The sequence below is a fragment of the Meles meles genome, chromosome 1, assembly GCF_922984935.1.
Source record: "Meles meles chromosome 1, mMelMel3.1 paternal haplotype, whole genome shotgun sequence".
Classification (NCBI taxonomy): Eukaryota; Metazoa; Chordata; class Mammalia; order Carnivora; family Mustelidae; genus Meles; species Meles meles.
In genome coordinates, this window is record NC_060066.1 from 210048648 (window position 1) to 210071858 (window position 23211).

Consider the following 23211-nt stretch of genomic DNA (forward strand, 5'->3'; position numbering starts at 1 on the left):
CTACTATGATTTCTTTGGAAAGCAGAAGACAATGTCACCTAGTGGGAATGTAGAGGGGCTGTCCCTTCAGCGAAGTGGGGGGGGGGGGGGCGGGGGAGGTGGGTACTTCTAATACTTCCGGAGGGCAGTAGAACAGTCTGGAGGGCAGTGGAAGGGCAAAGACACATCCCTCGTGTCTCCCTAGACAACTCTGGCTGCTTAGGACTGCTTTTTGCTCAAGCAAGACCCCTGTTTTCTGGACATCGGGCAGGCAGGGAGAGCTCAACCGGCCCTGGGCAAGTGACTGAGCATCGCCCTCCCTGCGCACATACAGAGTGAGAACCAGACCAGACCGTCCCTTCCTGAGGTCAAACAGCCGTTGCCCACGTGAGTGTTTAGCACATCCGAAGTGCTGGACACATTAGCTATTACTGCTGTCAGTATCATGATTTCTGGCATGCCAAAAAAGCCAAAACATGTTTTTCAAGGAAAGGCCAAGGGGGAAAAAAGGTAATTTGTTATGGTAAGTGTTGGATTAGAGAAGATCAGTAAATGGTTTAAAAGAAGGAAAAAGAAAACAAGCGACAGAGCCAAGTCTGTCATTCTGCAATCACCATACAAAGAGAAGTCGCCCGCTGACACCTGTGCCCACTGACACTACACTTCCCTTCCCGTCATTTTTCTTCACATGTCCTCACAGCCTGTTTCTCACCCTAACCCTGACCCAGACTCGGACGGAGCCCCCCCTCACGTGCAGCACTAGGCCCAGGTCGCAGCAGCTTCAGAAAATGACGCTGGATCACAGAGGTGACCTCAAAAACACCAGCCCTCTAAAACACTACCCACCGTCTTGACACTGAGGAAGTAGTCCTACTCATCTTCTACAAGGTAATCTGGCTACATTCCAGAAGAGTCCTTAACGATGACCACACCCTCTGATCCAGAAACCTTAGGGTTTCTAGACTTAGGGATTCTAGAAACCTTAGGGAAATTATCAGAAAATCAGAGGCACCTGGGTGGCTCCATCAGTTGAGCATCTGACTCTCGGTTTTGGCTCAGGTCATGATCAGGGTCCTGGGACGGAGCCCCACACGCTCAGCGGGGAGTCTGCTTGAGATTCTCTCTCCCTCTCCCCCGCCCCTCCCCACAATGCCCGCTCTCACACATGGGCACCTTCTCTAATAATAAGTAGTCTCAAAAAAGAAAAAAAAGGGCGCCTGGGTGGCTCAGTGGGTTAAGCCGCTGCCTTCAGCTCAGGTCATGATCTCGGGGTCCTGGGATCAAGTCCCACATCGGGCTCTCTGCTCGGCGGAGAGCCTGCTTCCCTTCCTCTCTCTCTGCCTGCCTCTTGTGATTTCTCTCTGTCAAATAAATAAATAAAATCTTTAAAAAAAAAAATTTATAAAAAAAAAAAAGAAAAAAAAAGTCAGACAAAGACTCATACACAAAGCTTCATCACAGTCAGATATATTTTAAAAGAGGGGCTCCTGGCTGGCTCAGCTGGTAGAGCAAGTGACTCCTGATCTCAGGGTGGAGAGTTTGAGCTCCACACGGGGAGTAGAGTTTACTTAAAAAAATAAAAATAAAAGTAATTTTTTAAGAAGTTCAAAACTAAAGAAATAACATTTAAGAATACACACACACACACACACACACACATATTAAAAAGGAAAAAACTGGGGCACGTGGGTGGTTCAGTTGGTTAAGCATCTGCCTTTAGCTCAGGTCATGATCCCAGGGTCATGGGACTGAGCCCCAAGTAGGGCCCCCTATTCAGCGGGGAACCTGCTTCTCCCTCTCCCTCTCCCTCTGCCCCTCTCCTCCGCACTCATGCTCTCTTGTACACTCTCTTTCATCTATTAGAGAGAACACATGAAAAAGAGAGAGAGAGAACGCACGGGAGCAGGGACAGAGGAAGGGTGAGAAGCAGGTTCTCTGCTGAGCAGGGAGCCCGATGTGGGACTCGATCCCAGACCCCTGGGATCATAACCTGAGCCAAAGGCAGACGCTTAATTGACTGAGCCACCCAGCACCCCAAATAAAATCTTGAAAGAAAGAAAGAAAGAAAGAAAGAAAGAAAGAAAGAAAGCCAGCCAGCCAGTCAGCCCTGACAACTACCTGAATTTCCTACATTTGGGGAAAAGCTTAATCACTACACTTAATGATGGAAAAACCTGTAGCCATTAAAATTGGTGTTTTAATTTGTAAGGATACAAGAAAATGCTTATAACACGAGGGTAAGTTAAAATGCAATATATATACCGCATACAATACGATTCCAATGATTTATTCATTGATTCCACAAACTTTCCCCAAGCCCCAGTGTTTCAGGCAGAAATAAATGGGCTCTGAAAATTAAAAATGAATGTGACCTGTTCTGTGCTGTCAATCTAGCAGGGGAGACAGACACAAAAGCAGATGGCTCTAATGCAATATGGTGAGAGCAGAAGTGAAGCCAAACCAGAGTCGGGGTCTGCAGGCATGCGGGGTGTTGAGGGAAAGGCTCCAGGGGAAGGTGACAAGGCAGCTGAGTCTTACAAGAGGGCGAGCTTGTCATGGTCAGGGAGGGAGGGCTTCAGGAAGAGCAGAGATACAGGAGTAAGGAACAGGAGGGGACCTCATATATACACAGTGACAAAAGAGGGACAAGAGGCCCATAATGTTGGAGTCACTTGTGCTAAGCCCCGTATCAGCAAACCAAGACTTAACACCTCACCTAACAGTTTCAACCTCTGCTGGGAGCGTAATCTTTTAAACCAGTCAATCTGGAATTTCCTGACAGCACTAGGAGTTTCCTGATCTGCCTGACAGACCCTTTCTGGCCCCCACAGAAGGATGAGGTGCTCTACTCTCTCCTTGTTCCGAAACCCCTTCTGCCCATAAAAGTCTGCCATTTTGTTTGGCTCTTGGGAACTCCTTTCCATTTGCTAGATGGCATGCTGCCCCATTCATGATTCAGTGAATAAAGCCAACCCGATCTTTAAACTTACTCCACCGAATTTTGTTTTTTAACAACACAGAGAAAATAATGGAATGCCAAAAAATAAAAGCCTAAAAATTTAACAATGATCATCTCTGGATAACAGGATTACAGGTAATTCTTGCTTTTGCCTTAATTCTTGATTTGGAAATCTTATGAAGAATCCTACAGAATTCAGTTATCTATGCCACCGAATCCGTAATAAAAGAAATCAATTTGAATGAAGAAGGTAGGCAACCAAGATTTCTAAAATCTTTTCAAGTTCTAAAACTCCGTGATTCTAAGAGAAAGAAAGGACATTAGAAGATTTAGCTTGGAAAAAAAGAAATCCTAACCTAGAAAAAGAATTGGTATCCTTGGAAAGTGTGATTTGGAACAAAGATTTTCTTTTTACCTTCTGCGTCCTATTTTCCTTTTTATTTCTGCCTCCTAATACGATGAACCTAATGTACATTTCATGGTAGAATGCAGAGTACTCTAGTCCTGCCTCCACTAGCATGAAAGGGACACATCAGAACAGAGGAACCGGCTACTGGTTGTCATCGCGTAACCATGCACTGTGAGTGTTGACACACAAGAATCCGATAGCCTCGACCCCCTTGCCCTCGCTGACAAATGAAGGACCAAGCCCTCCAGTCAGCTGAGAACTGCCACGGGGCACATCAGGGCACAGTGGAAAGAGAAGAACACAGGAGCACTGTCCCCTCATTTTCCAATCATCTGCCTCCCTTTCCAGATTACTCACCCAGCTCAAAACAACGCTGACTCGAAGTGACAAAGAGCCTGATTTCTTCTCCAAAGGATATTATGACCATGTTCAGGCCTGACCCCCAAGTCACAACATTTATAAAGCAACTAATGCTTTGACCCAAATGCTTCCCACCACCCCCAAAGTGTCACAGAGGACAGGGGGACTCCGGAGGCTCCTGTCTCATTCTCCCTCTCAGAAGAGTTCTAGTTTGGATGTGACCATGTCGCGGTCACCCTACATCCATGTGCCAGTTCCCCCTGTCCTCCAGCGCCTCTCTCTATCCCCCGTGCCCTCAGCTGCCGGCCACTGCTTCCCTTCCCTGAGAAAGGAGAGCAGACCAGGCAGGTTACCTTACTTCCTCCGCAAGCCCTCTTCTAGTCGACTAAATCTCTCAAAAATAAAACACAAAATTCTTACAAAGGCCAAGTTCTAGCAATTACTAGCCAACTACACAACTTTCAAACTTGTCATCTTTTGAACTCCTACTGCCTTGGCTGCAAACAGAACCAAAGAAATGGTTCTATTGTCATCAGAAACAGACTGTGAACTGCTATTTTCTTAGAGAGCCAACAAGGCTGTGGTCCTTACAATTCCCCCATGTAATCCAGTGATTCTATTTTTTCCATTACAAGGGGTTTTATAAACTGCAACAATTACTCACCCCAATACTTTCTGCCTGATCAGTAACATGGAAAACATTAAGTGAGCCCAACCACACTCTGCCGATGGGCAAGGGCTAAGAACCAAAGGCATAAGCCGCCTAGTCACCAAAGGTGCTTTCTTGAGTCACCTGTAACGCTTAGTTATTCTAATTAGTTCAAATTAGAATAATAAATAGCTTATAAGAATAAAGACTTATTCTAGACTCTTCATCAACATCTGCCATTAGCGCCACCTTTTTTAAAAAAGCATTCCACTTACAGGTGAGACGAGGGGCCAAGCAGCGGACGAGTGAATTGTCGCCGTGTGGTCCCATCTTCACAGTCTTCTACACGACACGCTCTCATGGCGCCGGCTCCGGTCACAATCCCAGCTGTACCCCTTTCTCGCTGTGTTATGTCTCTGAGCCTTCCCCGTTTAGAAGGCAATGACATAAACATCCCTTATCTACAGAGCAGGAGTCGTCAGAGAGAAAGGGAATGGAATCTACTACCCGAATTTTTAGCCGTCTACAGTCTGTCTCCCCCAAGCACAATGTAAGCTCCCAGAGGGCAGAGGCCTGATGCACTACATTCGCGGCCATCTCCCCTCTAACTAATACGATGCCCAGTGCAGATGGCCCACAGTAATTATTTGTTGGACAAATGACAAGTGTCTACCTGACACCCAATAAACAGTCATTATTTTTCTTCGTAACTTCAGCCTACAAGTTTTCTCATCCTTTTGCTTTCCCGTCTTTAAGCCCAAACATTGTTTTCCTTGGACTCAGGGCTCTGTCTCACCCAAGCAGTATGAATGTGGAGCCCAGCCACTAAAAATTAGCATCGGACCTGTTGGCTGACTACGAAACTGGCAGGGGAAACTACTAGAAGCAGGAACCCAAGTTCGCCAACATCCTAAGTCCGCAGAGACGCGTCCTGAGAGGAGAACTGTGTTCACTACATCTGGTTTTTGAAAAAATGATTCTTGCAACTACAGTTTTATGTCCTCACCGAAAATATCCCAAGTGATAGAGATGATGTGGGCAAACCCCATTCTCATCTTTGATCCCAACTGGTTAAACAGACAAGATGACAAGCCCAAGCAGCGGCTACTTCTGACACATTCCATAAAATGGATTCTGGTCACTTAAAAGGGACCAAGTGGAACTGACAGCATTAAATACTTCCGAAAAAATTTTTTTAAACCCAGGTATATGGAAAGTGTCTTAAATTGACTCACAAAATTAGAGTGTACCCAAGGGTACACTCTTCTGCAGGAAGGTTCATGCATTCCCTGTGATCACTACACCAAAGCTCTGTGTTCCCACCCAGTCCGAACACTCAAAGCCAGTATTCCAGCAGATCTGGTCAACAGTGTGCAGTGCGCTCTTTCAGGGACAGAGAACGCCCCCTCTGGGCGCCGCGTGCCCATCAAGTCCTGGGTGTGAATACAGGTTTCCTTCCTAATGTGACTGTCAACGGCAACTTCCTCCTGCAGGTTCTGCGTCATCACCCGGCCAATGCCAACAGGCCCTTCTAGACATCAGAAATGGTGGGGCGCCTGGCTGGCTCGGTATGGACCATTCAACTCTTCATCTCAGGGTCATGAGTTCGAGCCCTACATTGGGTGTTGAGCCTACTTAAAAAAATTTTTTTAGGGGCACCTGGGTGGCTCAGTGGGTTAAGCTTCTGCCTTCGGCTCAGGTCATGATCCCAGGGTCCTGGGATCGAGCCCCACCTAGGGCTCCCTGCTCAGTGGGGAGTCTGCTTCTCCCTCTCCCTGTGCCCCTCTCTGCAACTGCACACATTCTCTCATTCTAATCTTTAAAAAGATGTTTCTTAAATGTTTTTATGTTAGTAAATAAAATCAGCAATGACCACATTTTCACATAACCGTCTCACTCCAGGACGGGTGAATGTGCTTACTGTAGGCGATAACAGAGGAAAGGATGAAGAGGTGTCCGCTGGGGACACTCCACAAGCACTTCTTCCACTCGGCGTTCCCTAAAGTTCTCCCCCTCACAAGCCATTCTAGTCACACCATCTCAAGGCAAAAGCCTGCTTTATTCACATTTCCCTGGGCCAGAAATCTGCACTTTTTGAGCATGAGGACGACTGAACAAAGCAAACATGAATGAACAAGCACAGCCCTCGCAGATGACCACCTCATCTGCCCCAAACTGACCCTGGGGGGAAAAGTATGGCCCTTCTGTCGATGAAACTCCACAGAAATGGTATCTGGCCTGTACCTATCCTAAGCAGAAGATGAACTAATACAAAAGTAAAAGGTTCATTCATTCATTCATTAATATTCATCGAACACAAAGGTATGCGCGCTGTCACTTGCCAGCATCCTAAAACAAAGCACGGAAAAGGACAGAACATCCACTTCACATAACTGGCCTCTGAAACGCAACAGGGCTACAGTTTTTTCAACTGGCCCACGAAATAATGACTGCCCAAACCAACGCGTAAATTCCTCTGGCAGATCTACATACAATATGGAAAAAGTGGTTGGGGTTTTTTCGGTTTTTGTTTTTATTTTTGGCATATTTTCCCTTGATCTCACCTCAAAAAAAGATTTTTTTTTCTGGTTTTTCATATCTCTCAATACCCTAAACATAACAATTTAATGAGTAAATCAAATCATACACAGAAAGTTCTACTGAGTAGATTATAAAGGTTGCTAGGTATTTTTAAATTTTCCATCAATTTTCTTTCTCAGAAATAAGTTTTCCCTACTAGGACATACATATATACAGAATTGTCCAGGTCGAATATTAAATGTACTTTATTCCTTTTGAAAATTGGTCACTAGTACATGATTATTTTTGGTCAGTCTTAATACCTGATCGGCCAACACAGATAAATATTTACAGAGAAACACTAATACTTAAAAAAACCAGTCTCTGGAGAACCTTTTTTTTTTTAATATTTTATTTATTGGAGGACATTTTTTAATTTAAATTTTTGAAAATGTTAAAACCAACAGGAGAGGCAGTTTTCTTTTTTTTCCTTTCTCCTTAAGTAGGCTCCACAACCAATGCGGGGCTTGACCTCACGACCCTGAGACCAAGAGGCCCACGCTCTTCTGACTGAGCCAGCCAGGTGCCCCACATGAGTTATAGCTTTAAATACAACAATCCATATTTCACAAAAAGAACGAAGTGTTTTACTGTGAAAGCATGACCAAGATACACACTGGGTAAGATACAAAAGAAGTCCTATTGAGATTGGAGAGATAAGATGTAGAACATGAAAAAGATAACACAAAAGTAAATGCCTCTGTGACAAAAACCCTAATTTAAAAAAAAAAAACAAATCCACTGGTTGAAGTGAAATAAGTTATCCTAAGACCCCGTATCACACAGAAGTAGAAAATTATTAAAGATCTCAAGAAACTCTATTAATGACATGGCATCACAGTCAGACATACACTAACGTTGTCTGCGTAAGAACGGGAACATCTCTCTTCGGTCAATTTTCGTATGGTTTCCTATAATCTTGGAATCTGGGCAAACTCTTCTCAGACGTTTATCCACTGGCACAGAGAAAGTCAGAGACAAAGCAGGCCCGGCTACAGAACCGGCGGGACCCGGCACCAAACGAAAATGCAGGGCCTCCTGCTGAAGATTTATTAAGAATTCCAAGACATCAACAACAGGGCACTGAACCACGTATGCATTAAACCATCCGACTGCAGGTCACATGCCCTGAACGCCAGCCCTGGTGACAAGTATAGACACGGTCTAACAGAAGACCCTGACCTGATATGCTTCTAGAAGGACACCTGGCAGGTGGCAGGTGTTCACTGTGCTCTGCTTGGAAGCCAGGAGCTCAGCTCCCCAAAAGACCCATAAAAGCAAAGTACTACTTTATCTACCCAGAAAATTGGACTAATTAAATTACAACACTAGTACCCATCTAGAGTTTATACCAAACACTGACAGGGAACAAAGAAACAGTGTGCATTAAATACATTTCACAATGTTTAATTAGAAAGCTAATGAAGTCAAGGCCCAGCACTTCTTAATACTACGCCCCCAAAAGATACCTCTCATCCCAGCCGGACTATTGTCTTCTAAGAAGAGGACAGGATGCTCAGGATAGAGCGGCTGGTGAGCAGTTAACCCCATGACCTCCAGTTCCGAGATCCACGGCCCTGCCCGGCACTGCAGGACCAGCAGGCCCTTCAGAAGACTCAGTCAGTCCTCTGGTTTAGGGAGACTGGGTCACTCCCGGTATTATTGTTTAGGTCCGATATGTGACATCGCTTCAGGGACTCCTCAGGTCCTGTCTGCATGGCTCCCCCCCCTTTCAAACCTCCTGGCTCCACTCTTACTCCCTAGTTCCTTCAGGCCACCCGATCTCTCCTGATTTTAGAAAAAGGCGGAGGGGAGGCGGGGCGCCTGGGTGGCTCAGTCAGTTGAGCGTCTGCCTTCATCTCAGGTCATGATCCCGGGGTCCTAGGATCGAGCCCCACATCAGGCTCTCTGCTCAGTGGGGAGCCTGCTTCCCCTTCACCCTCTGCTGCCACTCTGCCTGCTTGTGCTCCCTCTCTGTCAAATAAATAAATATTTAAAAGGGGGGGCCCAGTATGGCTTAATATTGGGTGAGAAGAGAAGTTTAAGGAATCGAGAGAGAAAATTCCGACCCAGCCTTCCATACAAGCCAGGGCCTGTTTATTACCGTAACCTGGAAGATTCGGCCTTTTACACTCTTGGCATTATTATAGGCAAACCTCATTTTACTGCACCCTGCTTTCCTGCACTCTGCAGATACTATGTTTTTCAAATTGAGCGTCTGTGGCAACCGTCCATCGAACAAGTCTACTGGCGCCATTTTTCCAACAGTATTTGCTCACTTGGTGTCTCTGCATCACATTCTGGTAATCTGTACAATAGTTCAAACTTTCTCATCATTATTATATTTGTTATGGTAGATCTGTGATCAGGGATTATGACTCACTGAAAGCTCAAATGATGGTCTGCGTGTTTTAGCAATAAAGTATTTTTAAATTAAGGTATATATATATTTTATGCTATATTTATATGCCTATAGATATACATACTGTTAAAAATATACATACTTTTCAGGCTATTGCACACTTAACGGACGGCAGTGTAAACGTGCTTTTCACGCACTGGGAAACAAATACATTTGTTTGACTGGCTTTACTCTGATACTCGCTCTGCTCGGCATCACTTACACTGCAGCGGTCTGGAATAAAACCTGTAGTACCTCCAACGTGTGCTGGGCATGCAAGGAAGTTTCTAGATGTTGTACGGGCAGCCACTAAAATTCTAATTCTGTACACTTCAATCTTACGTATGTCCCAGGAATCTAGCCTGCCAGGGCACTGCGCTGGGAAATTTACATGTCGCTGCAAGCATTCTGAAGAACAAGGTCATGAGACAGGTGTTCCTACCCCCAGTTTTACAAGCTGAAGAAACTGAGGCTCAGAAAGTACTTTGCTCGGGGTCCTCCAACTGCTTGGTTTGCTTAAAACTCACATTTATCTGACTCTAGTTACAACTGCCTACCTCTACCTAAATGATGCCCCTTAATGGACTAACAACAAAAAACAATCTCGCCTGGGTCACTCAGTTGGTTAAGCAGCCAACTCTTGGTTTTGGCTCAAGTCATCTCAGGGTCATGAGATGGAGCCCCAGGCCAAGCTCCCTGCTCTGCATGGGATTCTCTCTCCCTTCCTCTCTGCCTCTCCAGCTCGTGCTCGCTCTCTCTCTCTCAAAATAAATAAATCAATCTTAAAAAAAAAAAAAAAAAAAAAACCTACAATACAAGAACTGGGACTCACAAAAAGCCACTCTGTATTCAATTCATGCATTCAGCAAATATTTTCTATTTAAAGATTTTACTTATTTGAGAGAGGAGACAGAGAGAGCGAGCATGAGCAGGGCGAGGGGCAGAGGGAGAGGAAAAGCAGACTTCCCCCCGCTGAGCGGGGAACCCAATGCAAGGCTTGGGTCCCAGGATCCTGAGATCCAGACCTGACCCGGAAGCCGAAGTCAGACACTTAACCGACTGAGCCACCCAGGAGCCCCTCAACAATACTTACTGTGGGCCCCTGTGCGCCAAGCCCTGTGCTACGAGCTGGGTAAGAAACAGTGAACGAGGACGGTCAGGGGCTTGTGTCATACCAGCTGGTACATTACACGCACAGACAATTCCAATGCAGTGTGACCGGCATCAGGAGAGGAGAAGCAATTTTAATGAAACACCTTTTCTGTCTTCTCTACTTCTCCCCCAGCCACCCGGCATTCAGCTTCCGCCCATACCGTGGTGGTTTGGGGGTGACACCTCTGACTGGGCCTGATAAACCCTAAAATCTCTGAGATCAGCAAACACCAACCCTATGGGATTTTTTTCGCCATCTCCAATTTTTCCTCAGTGGTTCCAGTCATTTCTACAATTAACTTCCAAAGAATGAACGTTAACTGAGTTTGCTCAGAGTAAGAGATAACTGCAACGCTGACCCCCACCACAGACTTTTCTCAATGTCCACCCTCCTGAGCATCTTTAAGGACTAACTCGATCCTCCCGGAGGAAACGGTCAGCATGACACGCTCCCTCCACAGACCTAACTCCGTCACTGAACCATCTGTGGTAGCACGTGCACTCCAGCTGCCCGTCCCTCCACTGGGCTATGAGTTCCCTGAAGGCAAAGACCAGGTCTTATTCGTATCAGGGATGGTCTCTCCAGCTGTGGGCCCCTCAGTACCCAGCACAGAGTAAACATCCCGCCTACACTTGTTCGAAGTAAACTAACAGAATTGGTAATATTTGCCATCTACATATTTACCACCCCTTTTTTTATTAAAGGTTTTAAGAATTAACTATAATATGATCTAGTGTTCTTCTGATTATAGTTCAAAATTTCTTTGTGACACTCTTCAGGCCCCCAACACCCTGCTAGGAACAATATACAAAATGTATCTCTACGCCTTTCCTTCCTGCTTCAGGGGAAGAAGGGAGCAGAGGAAACACTGAGTAAGTATCTACTGACTGAGGAAAGGCATTGATGATTGTAACAGAGAATGGTAAAAGGTAAATTCTGAAAGATGTGCTCACCAAGTACTCTCTCCCCACTTCATTTTTTTTTAAAGATTTTATTTATTTATTTGACAGAGAGAGATCACAAGTAGGCAGAGAAACAGGCAGAGAGACAGAGGGAAGCAGGTTCCCTGCTGAACAGAGAGACCGATGCAGGACTCGATCCCAGGACCCCGAGACCATGACCCGAGCCAAAGGCCGTGGCTCAACCCACTGAGCCACCCAGGCGCCTCTTTCCCCACTTCTTAAATCCAGGCTTCTACCATTTTCCAAGGGCTCCTCAGCCTCTCCCTGGAGCCGGTCCCTCACTCCTCAGCTATCTATTCCCTCCTCCCATTCTCCCTTGAACCAGTTCTGATCAGCCAAGAAACTGGCCTTGTCGAAGTCACCAACCACCTCCATATAGCCAAGCCCTATCATCAAGGCCTAGTCCTCCTCTAACTTATTTTACTGAACATTAAACAGAGTTGAACACTCCCCTCTGGCATGAAACACTTTCTGGATGCCAGGACTCCATGATCTCTTGACCTTCCTCCTACCTCAGTGGCTTCCCTCAGCAGTCCTTCTCTGGGTCCTCTTTATCTCCTCCCCACCTCTAACTGCTCAAGCGGCTCAAGACTCAGTCGTCTCACTTCCTCTCTTCTCTATTTACACTCACCTCCTATGTAATCAGTCCATTCTCATGATTTTTAAAAATTTTTTTGAAGATTTATTTCTGTCTTTGGGAGAGAGAAAGCACGAGCAGAAGGAGAAGGAGGAAAGGGAGAGAGAATCTAATCTAAGAGAATCTCCCTGCCCAGTGTGGGGCCCGATGTGGGGCTCCATCTCATGACCCCGAGATCATGACCTGAGCCGAAACCAAGAGTCAACAACTTAACCAACTGCACCACCCAGATGCCCCCATTCTCATGATTTTACATATACTGACACATCCCGATGGGTATCCCAGCCCCAACCTCCTCGAGCTGCAAACCCAACACATACCAACAACCTACTTAACATCTCCATGTGGAGAACTGCTAAGCAACACAGTCATCATACGACTGAAACATAACGTGGTTTCCTCCTCCAATCTTCTTTCAATATTCCTCACTACAGTAGGTGAGAACTCATTCTTCAGGCTGTGTAGGCTTAAACTCATGATATGACTGTTGCTGGTTGCTGGAGGCAACATAGTCAGCCACCATTTGCTTGGGGCCATGTGACTAAGTTCTGGCCAAGAACGTGTAAGCAATGATGTGTGACGCTTTCTGATCATGTCCTTAAGGGACAGGAACATGTCCTCCCCTCCCCTTTAGTCCCTGAGTCCTGGAACCCAGATGCGTGAGCAGGTCCTGGAGCCACCATATTGGACTACAAGCTACATGCCTCACACTGGGGATGAGAGCACAAAACGGAATGAGTCAGGCTCCCTAGGAATCGTGAAATTACTAAACCAGCTCTCAACCACCTACTCAGATTTTTACTTGAAAGAAAAATAAGCTTTTACCTTGTTTAAGCCACTATTGTTTTGGATGTCTAGGCTGCGGCAGCCGAGCCAGTATCTTAACAAATGCACAGAATCTGGAATCTGGAAGTAATCAACCTAAATAGACTACAATTATGTGGCAACGGCTTGGGGGTCAGCATGGGCACAGATATTGCAGGACAGAAGGTTGGTGACCCTTGTTAGGCCACAACAAAGTATTTGGTAAAACCCGTGACATCTTCGAAAATTGCCTGCAAGCCAACATGGCCTGTAATTCTAGGGGAACTGGTTGAACAATTCAGAATTTGGGAGCTTACTGGCTTCTTGCCACTTTTTAAAGCAAGAAGTCCCGTGAGAGTGAGACAGATTCAAGCTACAACCTGCCGATCTGCATGCAGAGATAAAAGGGAATACAGGTCTGCCTAAGGCATGTCCACTGCCTACAGTCTCAACCAACTCAGAACCTGAAAATTTGGGGGCTAAAAAGGGTTGATAAAGCCAACTCCTTCCATATCCAGCAAGAAAAGAAGCTAGAGAAACTGTTCATCCCCCGGAAGGGATATTCTCCAATGACACGTTCCCCAGAGGAAAACAGGTACTGAAAAACCACCCCAAAGGGCAAGGGACAAGGGAGTTCCTCCAAGAGAGCAGCAGACCGAGGACTGCTAAATGAGCAGATAGGAACTCCTACCACTGTCAAGGCAGAAGTCCCCACAACATGGCCTGGCAGGAGCTAATAATGACTAAGGACCAGCAAGGGGTCTGCACTCCCCATGCTTCCCTAGCCCAACCCGGAGTTCCATTATCCTATCCTACCGAATCACAGCATAGGACTCAGGGGACAGTGTTAGGGGGACACCAGTAGGTATCCTGTATTTCAGTCTAAAGCTTCCTAGACTGTGTATCAATCAGCCAGAGATTCTGGGCTCTGAAGCTGACTGAGGGCTGTCTCCTTTGGAAAGGTGCACAGTGTGTTCTAGATTTGGGAAGAAAGGTCTGGAAAGAAAGGCCTAGACTGTCCTCCCCTTCTAACATAAGAGAACTGTTCGGTGAACATATGGTCACCCAGGAGAACCCGTACTTTTCAGTGTCTCAGCGAGGAGCTGTGGCCACATGCCTTGGGTTCTGCCTGTATTTTTCATTAGCCAACGGGAGGCGAGCAGAAATGATCACGCAGCTTCCAAGTTGTGCCATTCAAGCGAAGGAATATGATGTCTCCTCCCCCTCTCCTCTCTTCCCTCCTGCTAGAATGCAGACATGTATAGCCCAAAAGATGGAAGCCCTAAGTTAGGCAAGTTGGTACAATAAGACAGAAGGCACCTGGGCCCCTAGTGAACACAAAGCTGCCTCTGCAGCCCCCGCCTCCTATTTAGAGAGAAATAAACCTCTCTAAAGCAGCCGCGACTGCAAATCTCTGTTACAAAGGTCCCCCCCAGTGACACCCCGACTCGCTCGGCTATTCTCGACTCCACTCTTACACGCCACGTCCCCCACCGTCCCCCAGTGTGACGGGTTCCTGCCCTTACCTGACCAGCCACTATCTGACCCTTCCTTACTTCACGCGAACCCTGCCCTGGGACTCCTGGGACCGCCTCCTTTCTGCTTTCACTCTTTCCCCTTTTGTCTATGCACTGCAGAGCATATGATTCTTTTAAAACACAAATCAGAATGGGGCGCCGGGCTAGGACAGTCAGTGGAGCATATGACTCTTGATCTTGTGGTCGTGAGTTCAAGCCCCACACTGGGCACAGGGATTTAGTTTAAAAAATTTTAATAAATACAGTAAAAAAAACCATAAATCAGAACTTAAGACTCACGAAGGCAGGGCTTCTGCCTGAACTTTTCATTGGTAATACCCTCATGGTCTAGAACAAGACTGGACATATATTTCACCAAATTTAAGATGTCAGTGATTATAATAAGCTGCACTGTTATTTTCTGCCCTGCCAAGGAAAAGAAGTGCTGCCCATTAAACCACAACGAAATGGCTTAGCAACAGATCAGGACAGAGTTGTAAACAGTTACACCAGCCTCCCGCTGCTCTGAGATCTCTCTCTGAGGAACGTGGAGTATCTGTGATCGTGAGCTGCGCTGCCTAGGTAGGAAAGGCAATCCTTCCTGCTGTATGTTCAATTTCAAAATGTCGCCCAGCTTCATAAAGGTACAGACTGCCGCCTTTCTAAAGCTCCCTAATACGTTCCGTTCGTGCTTTGCAATAAAAGATGGAATCATGGTCATTCCTCCAACCACAAACATTTTCTTTACTAGGATCACACTACAGCACACTGCTGCCGCCCATCCTCCTGCATACAAAGTAACATTTGCTTTTCATCACTGCTGATCAAGGTGTGATTTGGGGGAAGGCATTTGCAATGGCAACTAAATTTAACACCCACGGCACTGGCACTCGACTGAAGGGGCGACAGTATAAACAGGCAGAACCAGGTGTGCACACAAACAGGAAATGACAAGTGTGTCAGACCTGCCGCCTGGCCAACAGGGATGATACCATTGTGACAAGCATCCTGATGTCAATAGGTGTTAAAACGCGAAGGAAAAAAAGGGGTGGGGAAGGGCATCTCACAACTGAACTCCCGTTATAAGAACTCGGATTTTTGCCCAACGAATAACTAACTGACTCCTCCTGCTCCTGTGTGTCCTTGCTCAGTGGCCTCCAAGCACACCGTGCCTCCTTGCTGTTCCTGGAGCAGACCAAGGATGCGCCCTGTTTCCTGCTGTGCGTTGTACCTGGGAACACTCCTCCCCCCAGATGGCTCCCTGTTATCCATAGAACTTCTATTCAAAAGCCACCTCCTGGGGCACCTGGGTGGCTCAGTCAGTTCAGCATCTGACTCTTGATTTCAGCTCAGGTCATGATCCCATCCTGGGATGGAGCCCTGTGCTGGGTTCCACGCTCACAATCTGTTTGGGATTCTCTCCCTCCCTTTACCCCTCCCTCTGCTCATGTTCCCTCTCCCTTTCTCTCTCTCAAATATATAATACGATCTTAAAAAAAAAAAAAAAAGCCCCTCCTAAAACTGTACATGCTTCATGCCTGCATTACTCTCCACCCCTTTTGCTAATCTGGTTTTTCTTGGTAGTCTTACTGCCACATGACATTCTAAGGGTACATGTTTGCTTATCATGTTTCCTCCCACTGGAATGAAGCTCCATGTGAGCAGGCTCCTGTGGCAGCTGACACGCAGCAAGTAAACAGCAAATACAGTTCAATGAGCTGCTTATGGGAAGGCACGTCCACCTACACTTAGTCTAAATACCGTGTGAGCAAACGCAGTCTGCACCAAGCAAAGGTCTGGAGAGCCAAAGGCCTCTCATCACAAGTCTTTTTGTCTTCTTCCCCTACAAGAATAGCGGGCCATATGATGAGCTCCATTTTTAGCAATAACTGGGGTTTCCACTGCCCATTTCAAAAGGAACAGTTAAAATGCTATAAACATCATAAACTTGCTTAGATTATTTGTTTTCAGGTAGTTTAGTGAAGGGATTAAGAACTCTGGAATCAAAGGCGCCTGGGCGGTTTAGTCGGTTAAGCATCTGCCTTTAGCTCAGGTCATGATCTCAGGGTCCTGGGACTGAGTACCCTATCAGCTCCCCACTCAGCAGGGAGTCTGCTCCTCCCTCTCCCTCTGTGATCCCTCTTGCTCTTGCTCTCTCTCAAATAAACTGATGAAAAAAAAAACAACAACTCTGGAATCAAACTCTGGATTAGAATCCAGGTTCTGCCACTTCCTAGTTGTGTGTCTTTTAGCAAGTTAGTTAATTTCTACCAGCCTCAATTTTCTTATCTGTAAAATGGGGTGCATTTAAATGCAGCAAGTTAAATGCTTAGCACATATTGAACGCTCAATAAATGTTAGCTGGTATCATAATCATTCTCTGTCTCTTGGCTAAGGCGGACAGAAAGGGTGAAGAATGAAGTGGGGGCTACATCCCACTTTCCTACCAGGCTAGAGGAAGAATCCTAGTTATAGAGTGGCAGCAATTACCTACTGGGAAAAAAGTGAGCTTAGGTTCTGAGGCCTGTTACAAAAAAAAGAAAAGGTCAAAGAGATGGAGAGGTCAGAGTGGAAAGGCCAGGGGTGGGGCTCTCTATGTTGGCTCATCTTTCAATGTTCCAAAAATCTGCTTGTTCCTTGTCTGGAATTCCTCATTCTCCCTCAATCCACTCTTCTCTCAAGCTAGAAACCAAGGAATCATCTTTTTCTCTCCTCCCCCATGCCCACCTCCTTTTCATCAATCTGATCATTAGAAGTGGTCAGATCCTCACTACTCTGCTGTCTGCCCTCCTCCATCCCCACTGCCATCCCCACTTCCTTCCACTCTACTGCCTCTCGCTGTTAGAGGACAACACGAGCCCTTAATCTGTCTCCAGGCCTGCAGCCGCCTTCTTCCAACCCACGTTTACACCTTGCCAGTCATCTTTCTAACCCCTTCACGTTCCTCAGAGGCTTCTTACAGTCCTACTGACAGAGTGCAAACTCCTAAGTACTTCTGAGACCCTCCGAGATCTGGTGCCTGCCTACCTGCAGCCACTCCCCTAGCAAAATCCTGCCTCCTGGCCCTCATTCTTGCGTTTTCCTGGGCTCCCCCCTCTCACCGCCACTTCCAAGAGCCTGTCGCCTGGCGACTGCTCAGCATTACTTTTTCTTGAAAGTCTCCACTACAGCCAGCACTGCCCCACTGGGGTCCCTTCCTGTTTTTCTTACTGCCTTGTGCAAGCACTTGGTACCCTACACGGTAATTATTGGACTTCCTACCTATCTCGACCTCTACCCCACCTCCTGGTTAAATTACAATTTCTTTAAGAAAAACGACTTTTTCCTAACCTACCTAACACATCACTGGGGATACACAACATCCTTAAGGAAAAAAAAAAAAAAGTCTGTTGAATGAACAATTTTGGAGGGGGCCTGGTGAAGGGTTAATACTGAAAAGACTATAAACTCGATCACATCATGAATGTATTCATGAGAAACAACACTCCTTCAGAAAAACTATGTAGATCAAGACGTTAGTAAGATATGTACATGGAAGCTGCAGTGAATTTACTGGCAGTTGTTAAGCAACAAAATGTAGCAAAAAGAGTTTTTAGATCAGGCACTAGATCTAATTTTTAGATCAGGTTTGAATTCCAACTCAACGAATTCTATGCCAGATCACTATGGACAAGTCAGTTAACCTAAACTCAGTTGCCTCATCTATAAAACAAGGAAAATTCAAGGATCTTCTTGGTCACACTGTTGTATGGAATGAGACAATGGTTGTAGAGTGGCTGGCCCGGAGCAGGTTTCTGAGGCTGTTAAGAAACGTCACTCCTGTTCCACTTAAAGAACACTGCTACAAAGTGCAAGGTCACATATTCTGCACTTGGGAAGAAGACTTACCACTCTTCTAAAACCGTGACCACACCCTAACTATCCCAGCCGGCCATCTTGAAGATGAACTAGGTCATAAAGAAGATTTAGCAAAAAAAAGAAGGACAAAGAAAGAAAGAAAGAAAGAAAGAAAGAAGAGGAAAGAGGAAAAAGCAAATCATTTCCATGCAATTTCATCACCACAGCTGAAAAACAGTTTAAAATACCTGTCCTGCCCTACTCATAGCATCATTTCGGTAGGAAGAACACATGAGTAGGCTACGGACTGAATGTAATGTACATAATGAAGGCCTTGGAATGTAGGTTCTTGAAGAGAATGAACTTAGTCATGGATCTGCTCCCCAGAGCAATGAACTCACTGTAATGCGCCACATAAATAACAAGCACCAAGGAACTTAAAGAACTACTCTACACAATAGAACAGAAGTAAGAATTTCAGGTGATCTATGAGAGGGACCTGCGATCTAAAATCTTCTAAAGCTACCACTTGGACCCGCCTCTATTTTGCAGGGACTGTACCTGCAGACGTTTTCATTTTGTTTGAATATAAAACTCTCCCTTACCTAATTGCCTAATTTAGATCGAATGATCACTGTCTTACCTGTTTTCACCCCGAGATGTATTTTTGAATTTTCAGCAAGAGAAATGTCTTATTTTCTAACCAAAGGAATACCACCTACCGTATCTGTGACACAGTTTCCACCAAGCAAGTAACAATACAAAGGCAAAAGCTCTGGAAATGTCTTGGTTGAGAACCTTTCACTCGATCCCAGAATGAAGGAAATGGATTAAAAACGAAAACAAAAACAAACACTTAATTTGTTCTAGGTTCTGCTGAGACTGAAGTACCAATTATTGAACTGTTCCTCTTCGTTCAGGCTACCTAGGAGTTGAAAGTAATTTTATGTTGATCTAGTATTAGTGAATTTAATTTTTCACATTGATTTCACTATTCCGTTGACCTTGAAAATCTCCTCCACAATGATTACATTTGTTCCTATACAGTCACCAAAAAGTTACGACTCCCTCCAAGACTGGTTAAAGTACCACAGTGTAGACTCTACAGTACCTTTAACTGGTCTCTACGCTTTATTTGTCTGATGATTTCTTGGTATGAAAAACCTCTAAACCAGCAGCAACTTCGAGAACGTTAAGAAAAATAGTTTCTGGAAGCAAAGGGCTACTAAAAAAACATAAGCTGTTTGCCTTAATTTACCCATTAGAATTACTATTAAAGGGGGGGGCAGATTTTTAAAAATTACCTAAAACAAAATGCCTTTAAGGGGATCTCTTGAGAATTCCTACCGGAATGAAAGAAACCGTTCAACATTCTTCTAATTTTAGCTAGATTACATTCCTGATGTATTTGAGAAAACAAAGTCCATAACACAGAATGAGCACTCCTGACTCTCCAAATAGCCAAGCATCACAATCCACAAAATTATTTGTTTCCCCTCCCACGTGACATCTGAACTCACTACTTGCAAGCCCCATCTCTGGATAAATTTAGTCCCTAAGTAAATATATTAACTACTCTAGCTAAATCTGAAGCATGTAAGTCTCTGAGTTTAGCCGACCTGATGGATGGCTACTTTCCCAGTACTCTAGGGAAGTTTTTTAAGAACTAGTGAAAGAAATGAGGAGGTAGATTGAAGAGAGGGAGGCCAGCAGGGGTCCTGAAAGGGAAGCTCCTCATCTGGAAAAAGGAAGGGAAAAGTGAGTAGAATCACAGAAAATTCCTTGTACCCTGTCACTGTTTTTATGACAACCATAATAAATAATCTTTAAAATATCAAGGAAGAGATCTGTAAAACTCCTTTCAGAAATGATAATAGGGGAAGTTTACAAAGTCATTTGCTACCATTTGCTTCCTGTTCAGTGTCTGCTACAGCAAAAGACAAGTTTGAAAGGGCCAAAAACTAGAAAAAGGCTGAATGAAAGAGAAGTATGCTAGGGGTCATCAGTTCTTGTTGCGTTACAGAATTTAAATGGAATTCACTAGGCTCTTGAGAAAAAATATATTTTGTTAAATATCAAAGAATCTGTCTGTAGGCCACCCCCAAACACGTATGTCTTAATCAACTTATACAATGCAACAGCCACACATACTGGGGATTTCAAATACTGCCTTTAAAAACATACACCCATACACTGTAATCCCACCCAACATTATTCTTTAAATCTCTGCAGTAAGGCGCGCGTGCACGCACACACACACTTAACTTGATGTAAATCTAGCCCTTCTTGCTTAAACACCCCGAGGAAAAGAATGAACGCCTCAATATGCTCTCCTCTTCTTCAGACCCTAAAAGACTCGAAAAGCAGCAAATGGAGTTCAAAACGAAGAAAGAAGGCAAGGTAATACAGGAGAATACAACTGGAGACCCGCTCAGGGGCTCATTTTATTCTTGGAAAATGTCAGCTCCATTCTTTCCCCAAACCCAAAGGCCAGGCACCACTGGCGCAATGCCATCCCTGTCCAAAGCGCCAAAGAGTTGCCAACTAATCTCCCAAGGTGTCCCCCAACCTCCTCACCTCATCAGCGCTCAGCTCCTCCATCGCTTTCCTCTTAATGGTGAAAGGCGTTAGGGAGAGATCCTTCTGTTCTCGAGACCAGGGCGGGAGGAGAGTGGAAGGTGTCTATCGGGCTGTCTGGTCCCCCGACTGGGGGAGGTTTCAGAATTGCATAGTCAGAGGTTAAAAAATAAGAACACGAGAGGCACTGAACCGCCTTGGCGTCGGTCACTCCAATCGCCCCACGGACTCCTACAGCTGCTTGTGCCCCGAGCAGCCTCCTTTGGCCACCACCGCTGCTGCTCTACAGGGTTATCTTAAGGCGCCACTATTGCCCTCTGCTTCCCAGGTTACCCAGACCAGGGATTCGGGTCTCCAGCACGTCTCGTGCCCTGAGCCTGCTGTGTCTTCGTGGTGGTGGCGCGGCAGGTGCGCTTCCTCCAGCAGATCCTGCTCTCCTTCCTACCCTTTGCCCCAGGCGGGAACTGTTCGACTGCAGAGGGGATGCCCCGAGGTAAGGCGACCCCAGAACCGCCGAGGCAGAGCCCAGCACTGAAGAGGGAAGCCCCTCCCCTCCCAAAGCAGGCCGGCCACGCCCCGCCTCCACGCCGGAGCCCGGGCAGGGGGGAGGGGGAGGACGGGACTCTGGATGCTCGGGATGGAAGAGTAAATCCTCCTACCCCTCCACCCCTACTCTTACCCCCTCGCCCCACCAAGTATTATTCATCAAAACAACAGGGCGGCCATCTTTGAAAGGGATCACGTGACCCCGCCACAGAGGCGGGGCTGCTGGCCCCAGGACGAGGCAGCCAATGGGCCGCGGGCGTCGCGCCGCCGATTTCCTCTCGCCTGCGTCTCCTCCCGCCCCCGCCCCACACCCTCCCCCGCAGCAGCGCCGCGCGGGGGAGGGGCGAGCGGGGCTGCGGGCGGGCTGGGGGCGGGGCGGCGCGGTGCCATGGCGACGGCCCGGGGGTGGCGGGCGCGGCAGGCGGGTGCAGGTAGGCTCCCGGGAGAGCCTGCGGGGCGGGAAGCTGGGCGAGGAGGGGACCCCGCAGCGCCTCCGTTGTTACCAGGCGCTTGCTTTTTTGGCGACTCGACGATGCAGACCAAGTAAAGGAAAAGGGAGGACGTCTTGCTTCTGGGGCCAAGGTTCTCTAACGTTGTCCGCTCACGTCCTGAGAAACCCTCGGACGCTTCTCCACGACCGCAGAGAAAGCCCGTTTGGAAGAAAACTAAGACGAGTACAACTTCATTTTATTTGACTTTCGGCTTTTCGAGAGTTCCTGCTTTGGCTTTTTTTTTTTTTTTTTTTTTAAACGTGTTCCAGAATGATGGTGAAATTTGAAAGTGCAAATGATCGGGAGACCTAAAAAATGTTGGAGTATCTGCGCACGTACAAGAAAGGCTTTTCGAGCCAATGGAGAGAAACCATCCTTATCTGCTCAAGAATACAATTTTCCATTGAGCTATAATTGACATAGAACATCCTATTCCTTTTAGATGTACAGCATAATGATTCGTGGGGGTTAGGGTTTTTTCTTTCTTTTGTTTTTCAAGTATTTAAATTCCAGTTAGTAAAAGTAAATAAATAAATCCCAGTATCCCAGTTACTTAATACACAGTGTAATGTTAGTTTCAGGTGTACAATATAGTGATTCAGCATTTCCATATAACACCCAATGCTCATCACAAGTGCACTCCCTCATCCCCACACCTATGCACCCATCCCCCCACCCACTTCTCCGACAGCCATGGAGGTTAAGAGTCTAGAAAAAAAACAAAAAAGTCTGGTTCCATCTTTGCCTTTCTCTCTTTTTTTTTTTTAACCTTTACTCATCTGTTTTGTATCCTAAATTCAACATGAGTGAAATTATATGATATTTGTTTCTCTAACCCATTTACTTCACTTAACATAATACTCTCTAGCTCCATGTTGTTGCAAATGGCAAGACAACATTCTTTTTTATGGCTGAGTACTAGTTCGGGGTGTGTGTGTGTGTGTGTGTGTGTGTAAATATATACCATCTCTTTATCAGTTCATCAGTGGATGGATTCTTGGGCTGTTTCCATAATTTGGCCATTGTAAATAGGGCTGCTGTGAACATTATGTATCCCTTTGAGTTAGTATTTCGTATTCTGGGGTAAATACCGTTAGTGCAAGTGCTGGATCCTAGGGTAGACCTTTTGTGGGACCTCCATGCTATTTTCCGGTGGCAGCACGGGTTTGCATTCTCACCAACAGTGCAAGAGGATTCCTTCCCCTTTGTCAACATCCTCACCCACAACTGTTGTTTCTTTGTGTTGTAGATTTTAGCTGTTCGGACAGGTGTGAGATGATACCTCATTGTAGTTTCGATTTGCATTACAATGTAATGATTTGGCATGTGTATCCATATATTGCAAAATGA

The 23211-nt window shown here is 46.0% G+C and overlaps 1 protein-coding gene across 2 annotated transcripts in view; it reads right to left on the reverse strand.

The window, feature by feature from the left end:
• UBE4B (ubiquitination factor E4B) overlaps window positions 1-21540 on the reverse strand; it is a 123535-nt gene extending 101995 nt beyond the window's left edge. For both annotated transcript variants that reach the window (XM_046002477.1, XM_046002488.1), the window contains exon 1: window positions 20825-21540. In XM_046002477.1, the coding sequence (XP_045858433.1) occupies window positions 20825-20848 (24 nt within the window). In that variant the 5' untranslated portion in view covers window positions 20849-21540. The remainder of the gene's footprint in view (window positions 1-20824) is intronic.
• Window positions 21541-23211: the final 1671 nt, after the last annotated feature.